Below are 15,496 nucleotides of genomic sequence, written 5' to 3'. Positions count from 1 at the left end.
TAGTCCACTTTTAAATAAATGTTCCTGATAATTTACTCACCCCCATGTCATCCAAGATGTTCAAAAGAAATTAAGGTTTTTGATGAAAACATTCCAGGATTTTTCTCCTTATAGTGGACTTCAATGGCCTCCAAACGGTTGAAGGTCAAAATTAGTTTCAGTGCAGCTTCAAAGAGCTTTAAACGATACCAGGCGTGGAATAAGGGTCTTATCTAGAGAAACCATCGGTCATTTTCGAAAAAAATGCAACTGTATATGTTTTATATTAACAGATGATCGCTTTGCACGTGCTTTCGCTTTCTGTAAGTTTACTTTTTACTTTATGCCAAAAAGGTTATATATATATATATATATATATATATATATATATATATATATATATATATATATAAATGTCTTAAATGATTTCATAATACTTTCATGTTTAATGGGTTATATATATATATATATATATATATATATATATATATATATTTATTTATTTATTTTTTTGATAAAATATATGACCTGTTTAATTCATAAAATTTAATTAAAATTAAAAATTGAATCCATGAAATGATCCCATGACGGAACCCATAAAAGCTTTTATATATATGACGCACCTGACAGAACTCTATAAGATTCTATATAGAACCTTCTCTATATATTGTTTAGATATAACCATTTTCATGAACAGTTTAAATTTATGCATTTTTAGCTTAACTGCTTTGACTAGTAAATCAGTTATGTACTGTATTAGCATGACATTTGTCATTTTATAGTTTTCATAAACAGCGAGAGTTTAAAAAAAAAAAAAAAAAAAAAAAAAATTTTGGTGAACTTTTCCTTTAAAATGTGCCCATATTCTCCAATCTACTGTTTCTGTCATAAAACATGGAGGCAAAAGACTAAAGATTAGCTACTGACATTGTGTAAAAACATTTTAATTACTTAATAAATTAGAGACAATATTTATTATGAACCATAATGACTTTGCATAGACTATCTTTATAACAGAAATGAACTCACTCGTCTTTAGCATCAGTTCTGTCATCACTGTAAAAGTCCAACAGATCCAAACAAACACACAATGAAACCATGAGTGAGGATGAACTAATGCAGGTAAAAACAATCAAACTGTTGCTGTCATTTATTTGAATTTATTGAACAAAACGCTGTCAACAAGGTTTGCACCATTAACATTTGCAACAAATTTAAAAAATACAATTTATTAAAAAAATAAATAAATAAATACTGGCTCATCTCTATATACATATACAAAGTAGAGATCCCTTTGATTTCACTGTATTATAAAAACAATCTGTCACAACTCAAAACATTTGATCCAGTCTAAAAAAGAGCATTTACTGAAAGTAAACTTCTACAATGGCTCATTCTTGGATTTCTGACATCAGAAACTTGACGTAATAACACACAAGTGCCCATATTTCCATATTATAACCAAGCCTTTCTAAAGCATGCTCAGAAACACGATCTGCAAGAGTAACAATGAGTAACATATTCAAATAAAGAGAATTGTTGAGAAGAGTGACATGAGGAAATACTGAACCATGAGACATATTCACAGTCCATGGCAGCAACTTATCAAGAAAACACACCATATGTGCCCAATATTGTATATAAATGAAATATAAAAGGTAAAATATTTATACAGGTTTTGCTTTAAAGCACCAAAGAGAGTCATAAGGCTGTATTTGTGGATCCTCTGAACATGAGGCTGTGTTTCAGCACTGACTGATGTAGTGTATCTGATAGTGTTCATATAAGCAAGAGAAACATCTGACACCACCAGCTGCTTATCTGAAGATGTTGTAGGGTGTCCAATGAGGAGATGCAGATCTACAAGTTACTGAAGCACAAAGCTCGAGTCTATACAGGCAGTCTATGGACCACATTAGTAAACCTTCATGTATGCACCTTATTTTGCAAGGCTATTGTCTGTGAATGTGTGAGACTTCTGATTCATTTGCAGCTATTTGCATTCACTATCAACATGACCAACAAACAAACACAATACCTAAGTATAACACAAATTTTTTAAGCAGAACACTGAACGGACTTGTGAATGTTTGAGTAAACAGTGGATGAATCTGGTAGATTGACTCAATGCAATGATTGTTGGACTGAATCAGGCTGCGTCTCCTCCGTCTCTATCTCCCCCAACCTCCTGTTCTTCAGTTTCTAACATCGGTCTCAACTCAAATGATTGTGCTGCATTCTGGTTCTGGTTTGATGGGTTATGTGGAGTATCATCAGACATGGCCTCATTCTGTATTCAAGAGGAGACACATGAGTTAAACATTGCTTGAAAGATGAAATTACAAACACTTGACTGTGACACTTTTCAGTTCTTCTGGCACCCCAGAAAAAAAGTGGTTTTATATTACCAGTTCATTAAAATGAATTGATAAAAGGTAACTAAAAGTAATGTATGAGGCTGAAACACCCCGTTTCCAACAGCATGCAGGGCTTTTCCATCGAGATAAAGTCAGTCTGACACAAATGATAATAATTCACAGACCAATTAATAATAACATATATTTAAATAATGAGACAGAGCATGAGTAAAAACATACGTCTGCTGGGTATCTTTATATTTAACTGTGTTTATGCACAATGATGTGTTTGAGATTGTATATTCAAGAACCTGCTACATGTCTGACCAGTTCACACTGCAAAAATTAATTTCTTCCTCTGTATTTTTGTCTTATTTTCCAGTACAAATATCTAAACATCTATAAATCAAGATTTACTTGAGAAGCAAAAATCACATAAAAAAAAAAAAAAGTGCTGATTTCTGAAAATCTGATCGAAATTAAGTGACTTTACACCTCGGCAGTTTGATACACGCTCTGAACCACTGATTCAAAACAAAAGATTTGTAAAGCTTCGAAGCTTCATGAAGCAGTGTTTTGAAATCGACCATCACTAGATATTGTTGAATATTGTTGATTTTGGCGCACAAAAATATTCTCGTCACTTTATAACATTAAGGTTGACCCACTGTAGTCACATGAACTGTTTTAAATATGTCTTTCTGGGCATTGAAAGTGTTAATTGTTTTGCTTGCAATGCAGGCCTCACTGAGCCATTGGATTTCATCAAAAATATCTTAATTTGTGTTCTGAAGATGAATGAAGGTCTTACAGGTGTGGAACGACATGAGGGTGAGTAATTAATGACAGAAATTTCATTTTTGGGTGAACTAACCCTTTGATTTTACTCACTTAAACAGTCGTTTTGCATCTCAAGAAAATGTATCTTGATTTAAGAAAGTTTAGATATTTGTAAAGGAAAACAAGACAAAAATACTAAGTGAGAAAATCATTTTTGCAGTATAAACACTGAAACTGATTTTGTTCGTTGTTTATAAACTTAAAGCTACTTGTCTGAAGAACCTAAAAGTGCATCATAATTTCATCTATAATGCAGGTTGGTGACAAATCGCAAATAAATACAACGTTATATGAGATGTTCACCTGAGAAGAGGGATTCTGCTGCGATCTGCTCACTGGATTCTGTGTTTGGGAAAAGATGTTAAATACATGAAGTAAATCTCATATCAATCAATATCAAATAAATATTAAATCTTTAAATATATACTGTATATTACTAACCTGAAAATGCTGCTGAACTTTTTTAATGACTGAAAAAAGGGGGAAATATATTTAGTGAATCACTGTGAAGTTGATCATTCTCAACTAAGCACCACTGCTATACACACACCAGACTGTATAATGACTGATTCACGGATTTAGAAAAGAAAGAGCTATTAATTCACCTACACCTTCAAAAATGACCTGCAGCACCAGTGTCACCAAAAATAATGACAGGTTTCTCAAACCGCTATTGGTTGTACAGAAAAAATAAAATAAACAGACCCAGTGCCTTTTAAACACCTGATTTATAACAAATAAAGAAACACACAGAGAAACTAAAGATCAGCCGATTAGATTTCAATGTTATTTAAACTAGTGGTTTATACATATATATAGTTTATACTCACAAGGTTCGAAAATGATTAACAGCAGCACAAATGATGCAAAGATGCATTCAGAGGAAAAGACAACTTTTCTCAGATCCTTCATCGCACGCTCACCATTAACTGTGAAATTAAAACGTTACAGTAAATACAAAGTTTGATCACTCTAAAGGCCCCGATATACTTCAAGCATCGAAGAACTAACTGGTGTGACGTCATTTTGAACCAATTCACGCCAAAACGATGTTCATTTTGTGTTCGTTTCAGGAGTTTGAAGCCAACTTTCTGGAAAAAAACACCTTCGAACTACCATGGTGATGATGCGATAAGTGGGCGTGGCCCCAAAGCTCCGCCTTCTTTGACATGGAAATCTTCTCTGGTTCATTTCTTCTATTCAGTCTGTTGCGTGCCTCATACGTCCTAAAAAAGTGAAGCTGCGGACTCTTTGATCGCCCCCTGGTGGCTGGATGCAGCATAGGTCATAAATCCCACCCTCTCCATTAAAACGAACGGGAATGAGTCAAATAAAATTTTCCGAAAGATGATTTTGGTCATTTAAGGTAGTTGTTATCACGCTGATATATATTCAATGGTTCGTTTTTGTGATAAGTTTGATTTTAGCTAGCAATGTGATGCTATAGAAACAGGGCGTGTCGTCATGATTGACAGTTGTGATTGACAGCTTCTCTGAGGACTGTCGGAGCTTCAAGGAGAGATTGAAGATATATAACTAACTATTAATTTTCGATTTCTGTGTTTTTTCTCACCTACAAAAGGAGTTGTTCAGCAGTAAACTGTCCTAACCGACCTACAGAATCTGATGGATCACTGAGCTTTTTTTGGTAACTCTTACAAGTAGATTCATACTGTCTTCTTTATGTTTAAGTACTGTATTGTTTCTTTTAGATAGACAGGAACGTTTTTTGTATACTTTTGTTTTTTGGTAACGTTAAATGTGGGCTTTATAAGCTAATTAATAAATGTTATTAGTTAAGATAACCAGACATCCCAACCTGCAAAAAGTCATTTCAGGGAGGTACCCCCCCCAAAAAAAAAGAAAAAAAAAAGGAAGGAGCTATAGGCTAGGCATATGCAATTATTCGTTAATTATGTTTAAATATGTAGATTACTTTTACTATTTATATAAGCTGCTTATACTATTTATTTTCCATTGCAACTTTAAACAGGTCTAAGGAGTTTGTTGTTTTCATGTAGCCTTGGCAACTTGCCTGAATAATATGCACATGAAATGAAACTTGTCAACTCACCTCACTGATAATTGATTGGTTGATTTGCCGAAAAAGGCCATTCGGGATGCTCTCTGTCATACATGCGCTTCGCACACACGCGCACACACACACACACACACGCAAGGTCTCTCTCTCGCTCCCTCTCCCTCTCTGGCGTGCGCGCGCTGGTTTGAAACACAGTCTCTATGCGCGCTCTTGCTCGCTCGCTCTAGATTCCGGGAGATTTTAACTAATTTGCGGGCATCAGGGAGCCGCTATCAATATGCGGGAGACTCCCGGAACTTCCGGGAGACTTGGGATCTCTGGATAACACGTCTAACGTTAGCCATGACGGGACAAAAAACAGGTGATCGTTATCTGGCAGTTACTAATTATTTTTATGTGTAATAATTAGCAGGACAAGTGCTAATTATTGTTTCTAGTGGCATATTATATTGAGTTTATCTACTGAATTTGCTGTTTCAAAAATATTATTGCTCTAGAAACAGAATAGCCTATTATTTTATAGGTGTATATTTTATATAGTCTATTTATTTAAACTGACATTTTTACGTAACATGTCAACGTCCATCGTCGTACGTTTTACATTCAGTTCATTACAATGGAAGGAAGCGGCGTTGCGTCGTCCATCTTTTTTTACAGTCTATGGTCTGTTGATCGGTCGGACGTCCATGAGTAAAAGCATGAACAGACTGGAGAGCCACATTATAGTAAAAAAAATGAAGTTGTAATTATAATTTAAAGAGACACTGACACTGTTTTTCATGTTTAATACAGTAAAGCATGATCAGATGCTTTCTTAACTGCTGTTTTCTCACCACTGTAATTTTAGTTTGTTAATTTTGTTATTGAGAGAAAAGTTACATTTAAATTTTTTTTTTTCAATTTAAATATTTAAATATTCATCTAAACGTTGCTGGATGGTGTTAGGACATTTGCTAACAGTATATCACTGATCACGTATTTCTAACTTCTTTTTAACCCAAAGCGAAGAATTAAATAAAACCTTGCCGTGAGTATGTCAGGGCCTTAAACCTTAAAGTCTTCCTTTCAGTTTTCAGTGTGATGTTAAAACTCACCCATTTTCAAGAACAGTTCGGTCATCAATGCAAAAGAGTTGACTAGAACAACAACAACTGATCCAATAATGTGCACAATGTGTCTAAAAGGAAGATCTGTAAGGCAGATAAAAAAAATAAAATTAACACAAAACTGGTATGAAATAAAAAGGTTGCAGCCATGTTTAATAAATGTAAATACAGAATACGCAGAAGTTATTAAAGACTAATTGATACTGTACCCAGGTCACCAAATGAGTGTTTCAGGACCACAATTCCCCAGAGAACTTGAAGAAATGCAGCTACGCAGACCCATCCTTCACAATCTACAATTGGAAAAAAAAACATTAAGACTTTACAGTGTCAACTTTAATTTGACATTTTTAATGTAATTGTAGCCATTATTGTACCTTTTTCTTTTTTCAGTGCTATCAGGTATGAATAGACCATTATTGTGTTCACCACTATCATGAAACTTATCCACGCAACTCTCCTGACCGAGCGCAAACCTGCAAAATGCAAAAAAAAATGCAGATCATTTTGGATCATCTTAGACCTGACAAAAAATGCTCATTAAACAGCTCATGAATTCAACACTAAGTCATTTGAAACCATCGAAGGTAGTGCTAAGATAAATGGATTGTCATTAAATGATCTAAGATCAGTTATTGATGCAGTTGAAACACAATTCATTAAATACTTACATTCCAGTCTTTCCACACATGCATCTTTCCAATTATATCTGGTCAAAGTTAGGAACAGTGGAAAAACTCCAACAACAAAAAGCGCTGCATATAGAGAAAAACAATAGGCTTTAGAAACAAACAGTCAACATGAAATTATTTACTAGTGAGTTGCTTATCCTTCAGAAAATTAAACGAAATTCAGCTGTTTTGCCTTTTATTCATTTTCCCTGATTTTGTGATTTTATGCAGATTTACAGATCAATAAATTAAGCTTTCGTTTAGTAGGCCAGTTTGATCTAAGGTGTTCATTATCACTGATAAACCTATTTTCCTTAAATTAAGGAAAAATGTTGAATGGTTTTAAAAATGTTAGAAAATGGAATTAGATTATGCATTTACTTTTAAATTTTAAAATATGAAGACAAAAGTTAAATGTTTATATGGCAGAGGCTTTTATCTGAACTAAATCAAGTTACCCAGATAGCAAGAAATTTTATCAAAAAAATCAATGTTAATGGCATTGAATCAATGTTATGGTGTTATGTTGGTCCAACATCATGCTTGCATTCTCAGAAAATGAAACAATTTCAAGTGACAAAGCCACACAGCCTGAAATCAATTGAAGATAAAAGAAGACAATACATCTCTGAAGATCTCAGCAGAGGATGATTAAACAACATTACCAGCTTCACTTATTATTAACCAGATTGACTTTATTTCTGTCGTTCATCTACAGAAGTTCTTATATGTTTGATTAGATGTTGATGTTTTATTGAAAATGATTGAACACTGTTATTGTGATCAGTGTTTCCTTTAGTTGGCTTTTTATGTTGAGTTTATGGTCTTTGTAACCATGTTTACCAAAAATGCATAATTTGCTGCAAAGTTAGTTAGTTTTCAACATTATAAAGTAGAAGAATTTGCTAATCTATTGCCTGAACAAAAGTGGTTATTTGTTATTAACCAACAATTCTTTCTCACCACAGGTCAGACATTCTGAATTTAGATTTTTAATACATTATGGGAAAAAGATCATGCTGAGAGTTTTATACTATGGTGGCTCCCAGCATGCATTGCAGCATGATTCATATGCTGATTCTTGATGTCTGTGTGTGGGAAAAAAAAGAAAAAAAATCCACAATGTATGTAAAAATCTAGATTCAGTCTGATCTGTTGCAAGAAAGTTTTGTTGGTAAATATAATCTATTAATAACAAATAACCACTTTTGGTCAGGAATAAGATTAGTAAATTATTCTACTTTATGATGATGAAAACTAAATCACCTGTTCATCTTTGTTTCTGGCTTTCTTTGCAACTAATTATGTGTTTTGGTAAACACTGTTACAAAGACCATAAACTCAACATAAAAATCCAAGAGTCAAACTGCCCAACTAAAACAAACACTGATCACCATAATGATGACCAAACATAAAAGAAAAAAAAAAAAATCAACATCTAAACCTCTGTTAATTTCCAACAAGAACTGAAGACGAATGACAGAAATAAAGTAAATCTGGTTAGTAATAAGTGAAGCTGGTAATGCTCTTTTTCTTGTGTAATCATTCTCTGCTGATTTATGGTCTTCTTTGTCTTCAAGGGTGTATTATAGTTTCTTCAAGTAGTTGATGCAAAACTACTGAATCTTCTCTGAAATACGCTACAGTATTTTTTAAAATTAATTAATTAATTTATTTTACAGAATACAGTTTGTCTAAAAAAAATTTAATTGACATAAATGAATCCAAATGTTTATAAAAACGTCTCACCTCCACTGGCAGCTCCAAAAGCGTAGAAGAGGAAGATGAGTTGTAACGGAGGCAGAACATCATGGCCGATATCAGACACGAGGTCTAATACAGCACGCATACGGCCATCTTTATTTCTAATCAGTTCAGCCAATACTGCATCAAACAAACAGGAATTTAATTAACATCGATTCACGAAAGTGCAATAAACAGTACAACAAGAGGGAGTGAGAAATTCACTGGGCTGAACAATTTGAGTATAGAATAGCCCAGCAATGAATAAAATCCTGAAATAAATTATTAACAAAAATGTGCTTATTCTGTTGTTGAAGTTTATTGATGATTTACATGTTTTTCTCCAGCTAACAGTCTCCAGCACTCAATAAAAATCAAGTGGACAATGTAGGACATATAATGTTTAGATTTCTCTAATAAAGGTTTGAATGAAGTGATACTTACAGAAAACGATGTTCGTGATGCATATCAGAATCATAATTGCAAAGAGGATTGTTATCAGGACTCTGTCAGATTGTTCATAACTCAGACTTTTTTCCCAGAAAGACTGAAAAAGAACTAGGACAAAGAAAGAGACGCTGTTGATTGAGCTTAACTTGAACTGAAACCTTTTCAAGTTTCTTTAATGAGAGTATTAATATCACTTATGATAATATGTGTGGTCGATATTCAAATTTGCTTACCTGAATAAACAACGTTTGTAAAGAGGGAATATTGTAGATGAACAATGCAGTGAATCGCTGTTTTACGATTGCCTGTAAACAAAAAAGGTCTTAACTACAAAACATATCATGATTCATGTATGTAACTAAACAAACAAGCAAACACTTGAAACAGAAATAGAAACATTTATTTTCTGTTCTTTTGCCCATTTACTGACAAAGATCTGCTCTGGAAATTCTGAAAATCATCAAATCAACTCATTTGAGCAACTCACTGATAAACTAAAATGCAGATTTACACTAAATGAAAATAGCAGTATTTTCTTTGAACGGGGAATAAATAGTTGTTAGATGCTATTTATACTTTAGTGGCAGATACAATTTGCACCTTGGTGTATTGTAGTATATTATAAAACAATATGCAATACCATATTATATACAACGTCGAAATTATGACAAAAAGTCATAGCTATGACTATTATCTCATAATTATAACTTTAAGTCAGTTTCGACTTATTTCATCATTTCGACTTTGTCATAACTTCAAATTAGTATGTCTTAACTTTTTAAGTCTTAATTTCAATTTAGAATGTAATAATTTTGACTTTTTAAGTTATAACTTTGTCTTAGTATGTCAATTTTGTGATATGATAACTTGTGATTGACCATGTCAATTTCAACGTTTTATCTCATAATTATGACTTTCTAATCTCATAATTTTGATATAGTATGACATTTTGGACTTTATCTCATAATTGACTTTTAATATACTTTCGACATTTTCTCTCATGATTATGACTTTTTAATCTCATAAGTATGTCAACTTAGTATGACTTAGTATGTCAACTTCAACTTTTTAAAGTCAATTTCGAATTAGTATTTCACAATTAAGATTTTAAAGACATTATTTTGATTTTTATCTCATAATTATGACTTTTTAAGTCAATTTCGACTTTATTTCATTATTTTGACTGTCATAACTTCAAATAAGTGTCATAATTTTGATTTATGTTATAGTTTCCTCTATCTCCTAAGTATGACTTTTTAAATCTTAATTTCAGTTAGTCAATTTTGATCTCGTAATTGTTTTTTCATGTCAATTCAGTGTTCAATCTCATAATTACGATTTTTAATCTCATAATTTTGATTTACTGTCAATTTTGACTGTCAATCTCATAATCTCGTGACTTTACATTTCATAATTTCAGTGTTTTATTATCTCATAATTATGACTTTTTAATCTCATAATTTTGATTATGTCTACTTCGGATTTTTAATTGGTATGTCAGTTTTGACTTTTAAAGACATCATTTTGACTTTTCATCTCATAATTATGACTACTTATATCAAAAAATTTATTTTTTTATGTCATTATGATTTACCAGAGCATGTTGAGCATTTAACATATGGAAAAATAGCATATGGAAAAATAGGCTTCCATAAATAGGCAATGGGAAAAAGGAAAAAAGTTTGGTAAAAGGCGGATTCTAACTTATTCTCCACGCCACTGATCCTGTTATCAGACGGGTTTCTTTTGTAATTTTGTCTGGATCAATCAGACATTGGTGGGCGCAGTTACTCTAAATAGCTTCTGCCAACAAGCCAGGCTATTTGCACTTGGTATAAACAGACACTCCGAACTACAAATGATTTAAAATGGACAAACCTGGGAAATGTTCTGAATGTGGAGACACCCATAACAGCAGAAGGGGCCTCAGAATATAATGAGCACAGCAAGCAACAGTCTCACTCAGAAACCCTAGGGAAAGAAGAAAAAAACAAACAGAGGATACACTAATTATTTATTCTGTTCTACAAAGCTATGAATGGACCCATTTTACAATTAAAAACAAAAATAAACTGACATGACTAGGCAATGCCAGTTTCCTCATCAGTTATAATCATCTCCAGTAGAATACTGACCTTCAATAACACCCCAGAACCAGAAGGCAAAAAACATAATGAGGTTCGGTACAAAGACTGAAGAGATCTGAAGGAGAAGGGCTGCATCTAGAGAGAAGTACTTCAGTCAGAAGTGCTTAATTATTTAAATAATTATTTAGCATATACTGTATTAGTGCAATAGGGGTTATGCGCAATCTAACTTCTGTTTTCTGTAAAACAGATTAGATCGCATCCGGTTTACGTCTTTTGTATGTGCTTCATGAAAAATTAGCTGTTTTATTCAAGATAACTTAAAAGGAGTGAGGAGCCAAGATGGGCATAATTGATGTCCCCTGCATATACAGATTGATATTTAAAAGACTTTTAAATTTTTCTTCACACTACCGTTCAGATATTTAATGGAACGCCTATAAAAATGTGCACTAGGTAGATTCAATGATTACCTTAACCATGTGACGTTCAACATATACCCTATTTAACAAGTTTTATACTTTCACATAAAGCCATAAACCTACTAACAAATAAACAATTAAGAATAATTTTTGTGCAAACATACTTGTCTTTTGCAGTCTGTGCATTTTATACCATAGAGTTGTCAGCAGAAGTGCAGATGCAGATGCAATGACACAGAGAATGAACACAATACTGTGTAAAGCAGAGTAACCTGTGAAACAGAATTAAAACAAAATTACTGCCGGGTCATACAGTTTTCACCTGAGATTTGGAGCCAAATTACAAGTGACGAAAGATGGCACTATTTTACTTCTGCACATAGATATATAGGTCTATTAGTAAACTCTGTTGACTTTGAGTAAAATGACAGTTTCTCAGACTGTACAAAGCCTATTATTTTTTGAATATTAAAATGTAACTAAATCTGATAAAACTCTTGTATCAGTGAAGGCTTTTTTGCTCACCCAGTTGCTCCACTTCTGCAGTTGCATTGGCTGAAAAATTTCCAGCATTCGCGTGACACATGTAAACCCCCTGGTCCTCAGTTCTGACACTCTTCAGTCTGAGAGAGAAGTTTCCTTTAGGGATTTCATCGGTGAAGAACTCAACTCTGTCTCTGTATCGCTCATCAGCTGGTAGAGTTTTATTCTTCTCAAAAACCAGAATCATGATGTTTCCATCCATTTTCCTCCAGGAAACCTGTTGAATGTGTTCAGGTGGGATGTGAGAGTCCACAGAGCAGTTCAGAGTGACATCTTCACCCACAGACGCTGATACGAGATGATCTGCTCCTGAAACACTCAAATGCTCTGGAAGAACAAACTAAATATCAAAACACACAATATAGTGGAATTTACAGCAAAAAACTCAGAGATTTTCACTCACCAACTTCTTTAATTTGAACCAGGGTTTCATCAGTCTCCTGCTCAGTGTAAACTTTACATCTGTAAAAACCCTTATCTCCAGTTCTCACGTTTTCCAGACGGAGGGAGAAGTTTCCAAGTTTAATTTTGTCAGTGAAGAAATGAGCTCTATGATGATAATCCTGATACTGGGCATCTGGTCGACTCTCATAATCTTGGTACACATGCACTAGAGTATTCAAGTCTGTTCTTATCCAAATCACCTTCAGTCCTTTCAGAGGTAAGGCTTCATCAACATAACAGGGCAAAACCACTGAAGATCCCATAGGAACAACCAGAGGACTAGACGGACCTTTTACTAAGAACCCTAAAAACAAAATAGAAAACAATCAGATGAGACAGAGAAGAATATTACCTTTGAAGATGCGTCCCTGTTTGCTCTACGTATAGCTACTATAGCCTACCTGTTTTGTTAAAGTTTTACAACTACAAGACAAGTGTAGCTATCTTGTGAATGGATACGGTACTTACCGTCACAGATCATAAATAGTGCTGCCACGAACAAGCATTTATTTAAGTGCATGTTCAAGTACAAAATCACGCAAAGCATTACTTAGGCTATCTGCTGTAAATGAAAAACAAAGTTACAGACATGGTGTGAAGAAACAGCCGCACGTCGACCGTTCTGCTTTCACTTTCGTTAAAAAAAAGTTTTAAAGGGGCTCAGTCGCTTAGATACGTGAGAGGAAGGAACATCGAAAGAATAGCTAGTGTGATGAAATGTGATAATAAAACATTAAAACAAACAAGACATAGGCATGCATTTGCTCTCAGAAACTTAGAAACCTCGTACTGTGGAAACAAGAATGCTTCAATCAACTTCCTACTCAATCATGCTTGGCTGAAGAACTATTTTACATTTGGTCAGTTCTGTTGCTTTAAACCCAAACCGACCGATATAGAAAGAAGTAGGCGCGCACTGCTGACTGATAACAACCAGCAAACAAAAATAATCATTCTGCTAATGTTCCCTTTAAGTTAGGAAACGTTATTTTTAAATGTTCTCTGAACGCTAAAAACATCCAGTTTATTAAATGTTTTTTAAATCGATTTTTTTCTTGGTTAGGCATAGCTTTAAGGGAATATTTCGTTATCATTTGCAAATATGGGGACGTTACTGTTGTATGTAAAAAAATAAATAAAATAAAAAATATTAAAAAAAAAAAAATTCAGTAAAAAAAGTTTTATGAACAATGTATAAATAACGTTTCTGTGCTAATGCTGTACAAATCGAGTGATTGACTGTCTCTTTCATGTTCCCCACTTAGAAAATCTGATGCATGTAACTGCACTCTGATGTACTTTGATATGCTTCGTGATTTTTTTCTTTTTTTTTACGTTGTCTCTGAGCAGCTTTGTCCCGAAATGTGCGTATTGTTTTCGAAGCCTCGCATTTTTTCTAGTCAAGTGAAACTTCACTTTGCGTGTCAGAATGTTTGAACCCAGACCATATGGAAGTTCAAGTCCATTTACTAAACATTTTGAATAGCCTACAGTATATATAAGCCTGTAGCCTATACAGGGATGGTTAGCATTTATGATAGGCTACATGTATTTCAAATACAAAATAGTATTAATTTGTATTTGATAGGGTTGATGAAAATTGCTTTGTATTTTGTATCAAAATACTTTAGTGTTTTGTATTTTTGTAGTTTTAAAATACTGTAAAATACTTTGTAAGAAATCTACATGATGACATCATAAAATTGCAGCCTCTGATTGGTGCTTATTCAGTAGTTTGCCCAGACTTGTTGAGATCAGAACAGAAAATCGATCCATATGGAAGAAGGTGGTCAAGGTAAGAAACGTGCAGGCTGACAGCTTTCCATCAATTTTTTGCATAAATTGCTATAATTTTAACAGTTCATGTTAAGTTTTGGTGTTTGTTTTGATAGCCTAGGCTAAATAGTTTACCAATTTACATAATGTTCTTGAAAACAATTATACCAAACAGCAGCCCCCTATATTTATGATTAACAATCAAATGATTAATTAGTTAGAAACTAGTTCCTATGAAAACAGGAGCCATCATTTCTATTCTTATAAATTACTTGTTTGTCATTGAGTCAGTGTTGCTGATGCAAAGTAGGCCCTTTGTTACCAAACACAAAGTAACTAAATCAGGATACAATTATGAGTCATTCATAAACATTAAACTGTTTGTTACTTTAAAACTAAACTTCATATAGGAGATCACAGATATATGTGAATATTTGATCTGTTAAAGCCACAATATGTAAATTTTCACCGCTAGAGATCGCTCATTCAAAACAAAGGCGAAGCTCGATGACACCTTGATTTCATGGAATCATGGGAGGTGTTGTCTTCATGTCTACAGCTGATGGAAAAATATCAAAATGGGACTCAGGCAGAAATCATGTTTATGGATGAGATTATTAATGTTACTGTAGTATGAAGCAGAGCAGGGCTGAGTGCTGTGAGATCTAAACAAGGCCGTTGGAGCGATTGCTAATGAGAAACGAGCGCGACACACGTCTTGACAGCAGCGGAACTTTTATTATGCCGCAGTCGCTGCTTCCGCTTCTTCTGGTCAGCCGTATGTGGGGTAAAGCAGTGCTGTTTTATCATATTAGAAACATTTGTGTGTTGAAAGTTGTTATAGTACTACTCTGTGCGTTTGCTTGGTGGCTGCTATGAGACACTTGTTGCACACTGCAGTAAGCTAGATCGATATTAGTCATGGTAAAACATGGTACTCACAGTAAATCAAGAAAACAAAATTCAAACAAAAAGACTTAATGTGTTGATAATATACTAAAGCGTCTTTGATGTTTCCATGGTTTCTAAAAAAATAA

The 15,496-nt window shown here is 33.7% G+C and overlaps 1 protein-coding gene across 2 annotated transcripts in view; it reads right to left on the bottom strand.

Moving 5' to 3' along the window:
* Window positions 1-1,032: 1,032 nt before the first annotated feature.
* LOC125274010 overlaps window positions 1,033-15,496 on the bottom strand; it is a 30,518-nt gene continuing 16,054 nt past the window's right edge. The window contains exons 1-17 of one of the 2 annotated variants that reach the window (XM_048200013.1): window positions 13,152-14,259; window positions 12,643-12,987; window positions 12,222-12,566; window positions 11,861-11,968; window positions 11,323-11,409; window positions 11,066-11,158; window positions 9,421-9,492; window positions 9,182-9,295; window positions 8,744-8,878; window positions 6,995-7,078; window positions 6,701-6,799; window positions 6,533-6,616; window positions 6,312-6,407; window positions 4,007-4,105; window positions 3,618-3,646; window positions 3,480-3,518; window positions 1,033-2,269 (exon numbers count right to left, since the gene is read on the bottom strand). In XM_048200013.1, coding sequence (XP_048055970.1) covers window positions 2,129-2,269; window positions 3,480-3,518; window positions 3,618-3,646; window positions 4,007-4,105; window positions 6,312-6,407; window positions 6,533-6,616; window positions 6,701-6,799; window positions 6,995-7,078; window positions 8,744-8,878; window positions 9,182-9,295; window positions 9,421-9,492; window positions 11,066-11,158; window positions 11,323-11,409; window positions 11,861-11,968; window positions 12,222-12,566; window positions 12,643-12,987; window positions 13,152-13,230 — 2,049 coding nt within the window. In that variant the 5' untranslated portion in view covers window positions 13,231-14,259 and the 3' untranslated portion in view covers window positions 1,033-2,128. Of the gene's footprint in view, window positions 2,270-3,479; window positions 3,519-3,617; window positions 3,647-4,006; window positions 4,106-6,311; window positions 6,408-6,532; window positions 6,617-6,700; window positions 6,800-6,994; window positions 7,079-8,743; window positions 8,879-9,181; window positions 9,296-9,420; window positions 9,493-11,065; window positions 11,159-11,322; window positions 11,410-11,860; window positions 11,969-12,221; window positions 12,567-12,642; window positions 12,988-13,151; window positions 14,260-15,496 lie in introns of those variants that run through there. The other variant, XM_048200022.1, reaches the window with a different exon arrangement.

This window comes from Megalobrama amblycephala, linkage group LG1 (genome assembly GCF_018812025.1).
Source record: "Megalobrama amblycephala isolate DHTTF-2021 linkage group LG1, ASM1881202v1, whole genome shotgun sequence".
Taxonomy (NCBI): Eukaryota; Metazoa; Chordata; class Actinopteri; order Cypriniformes; family Xenocyprididae; genus Megalobrama; species Megalobrama amblycephala.
This window is presented reverse-complemented; position numbering and strand designations above follow the sequence as displayed.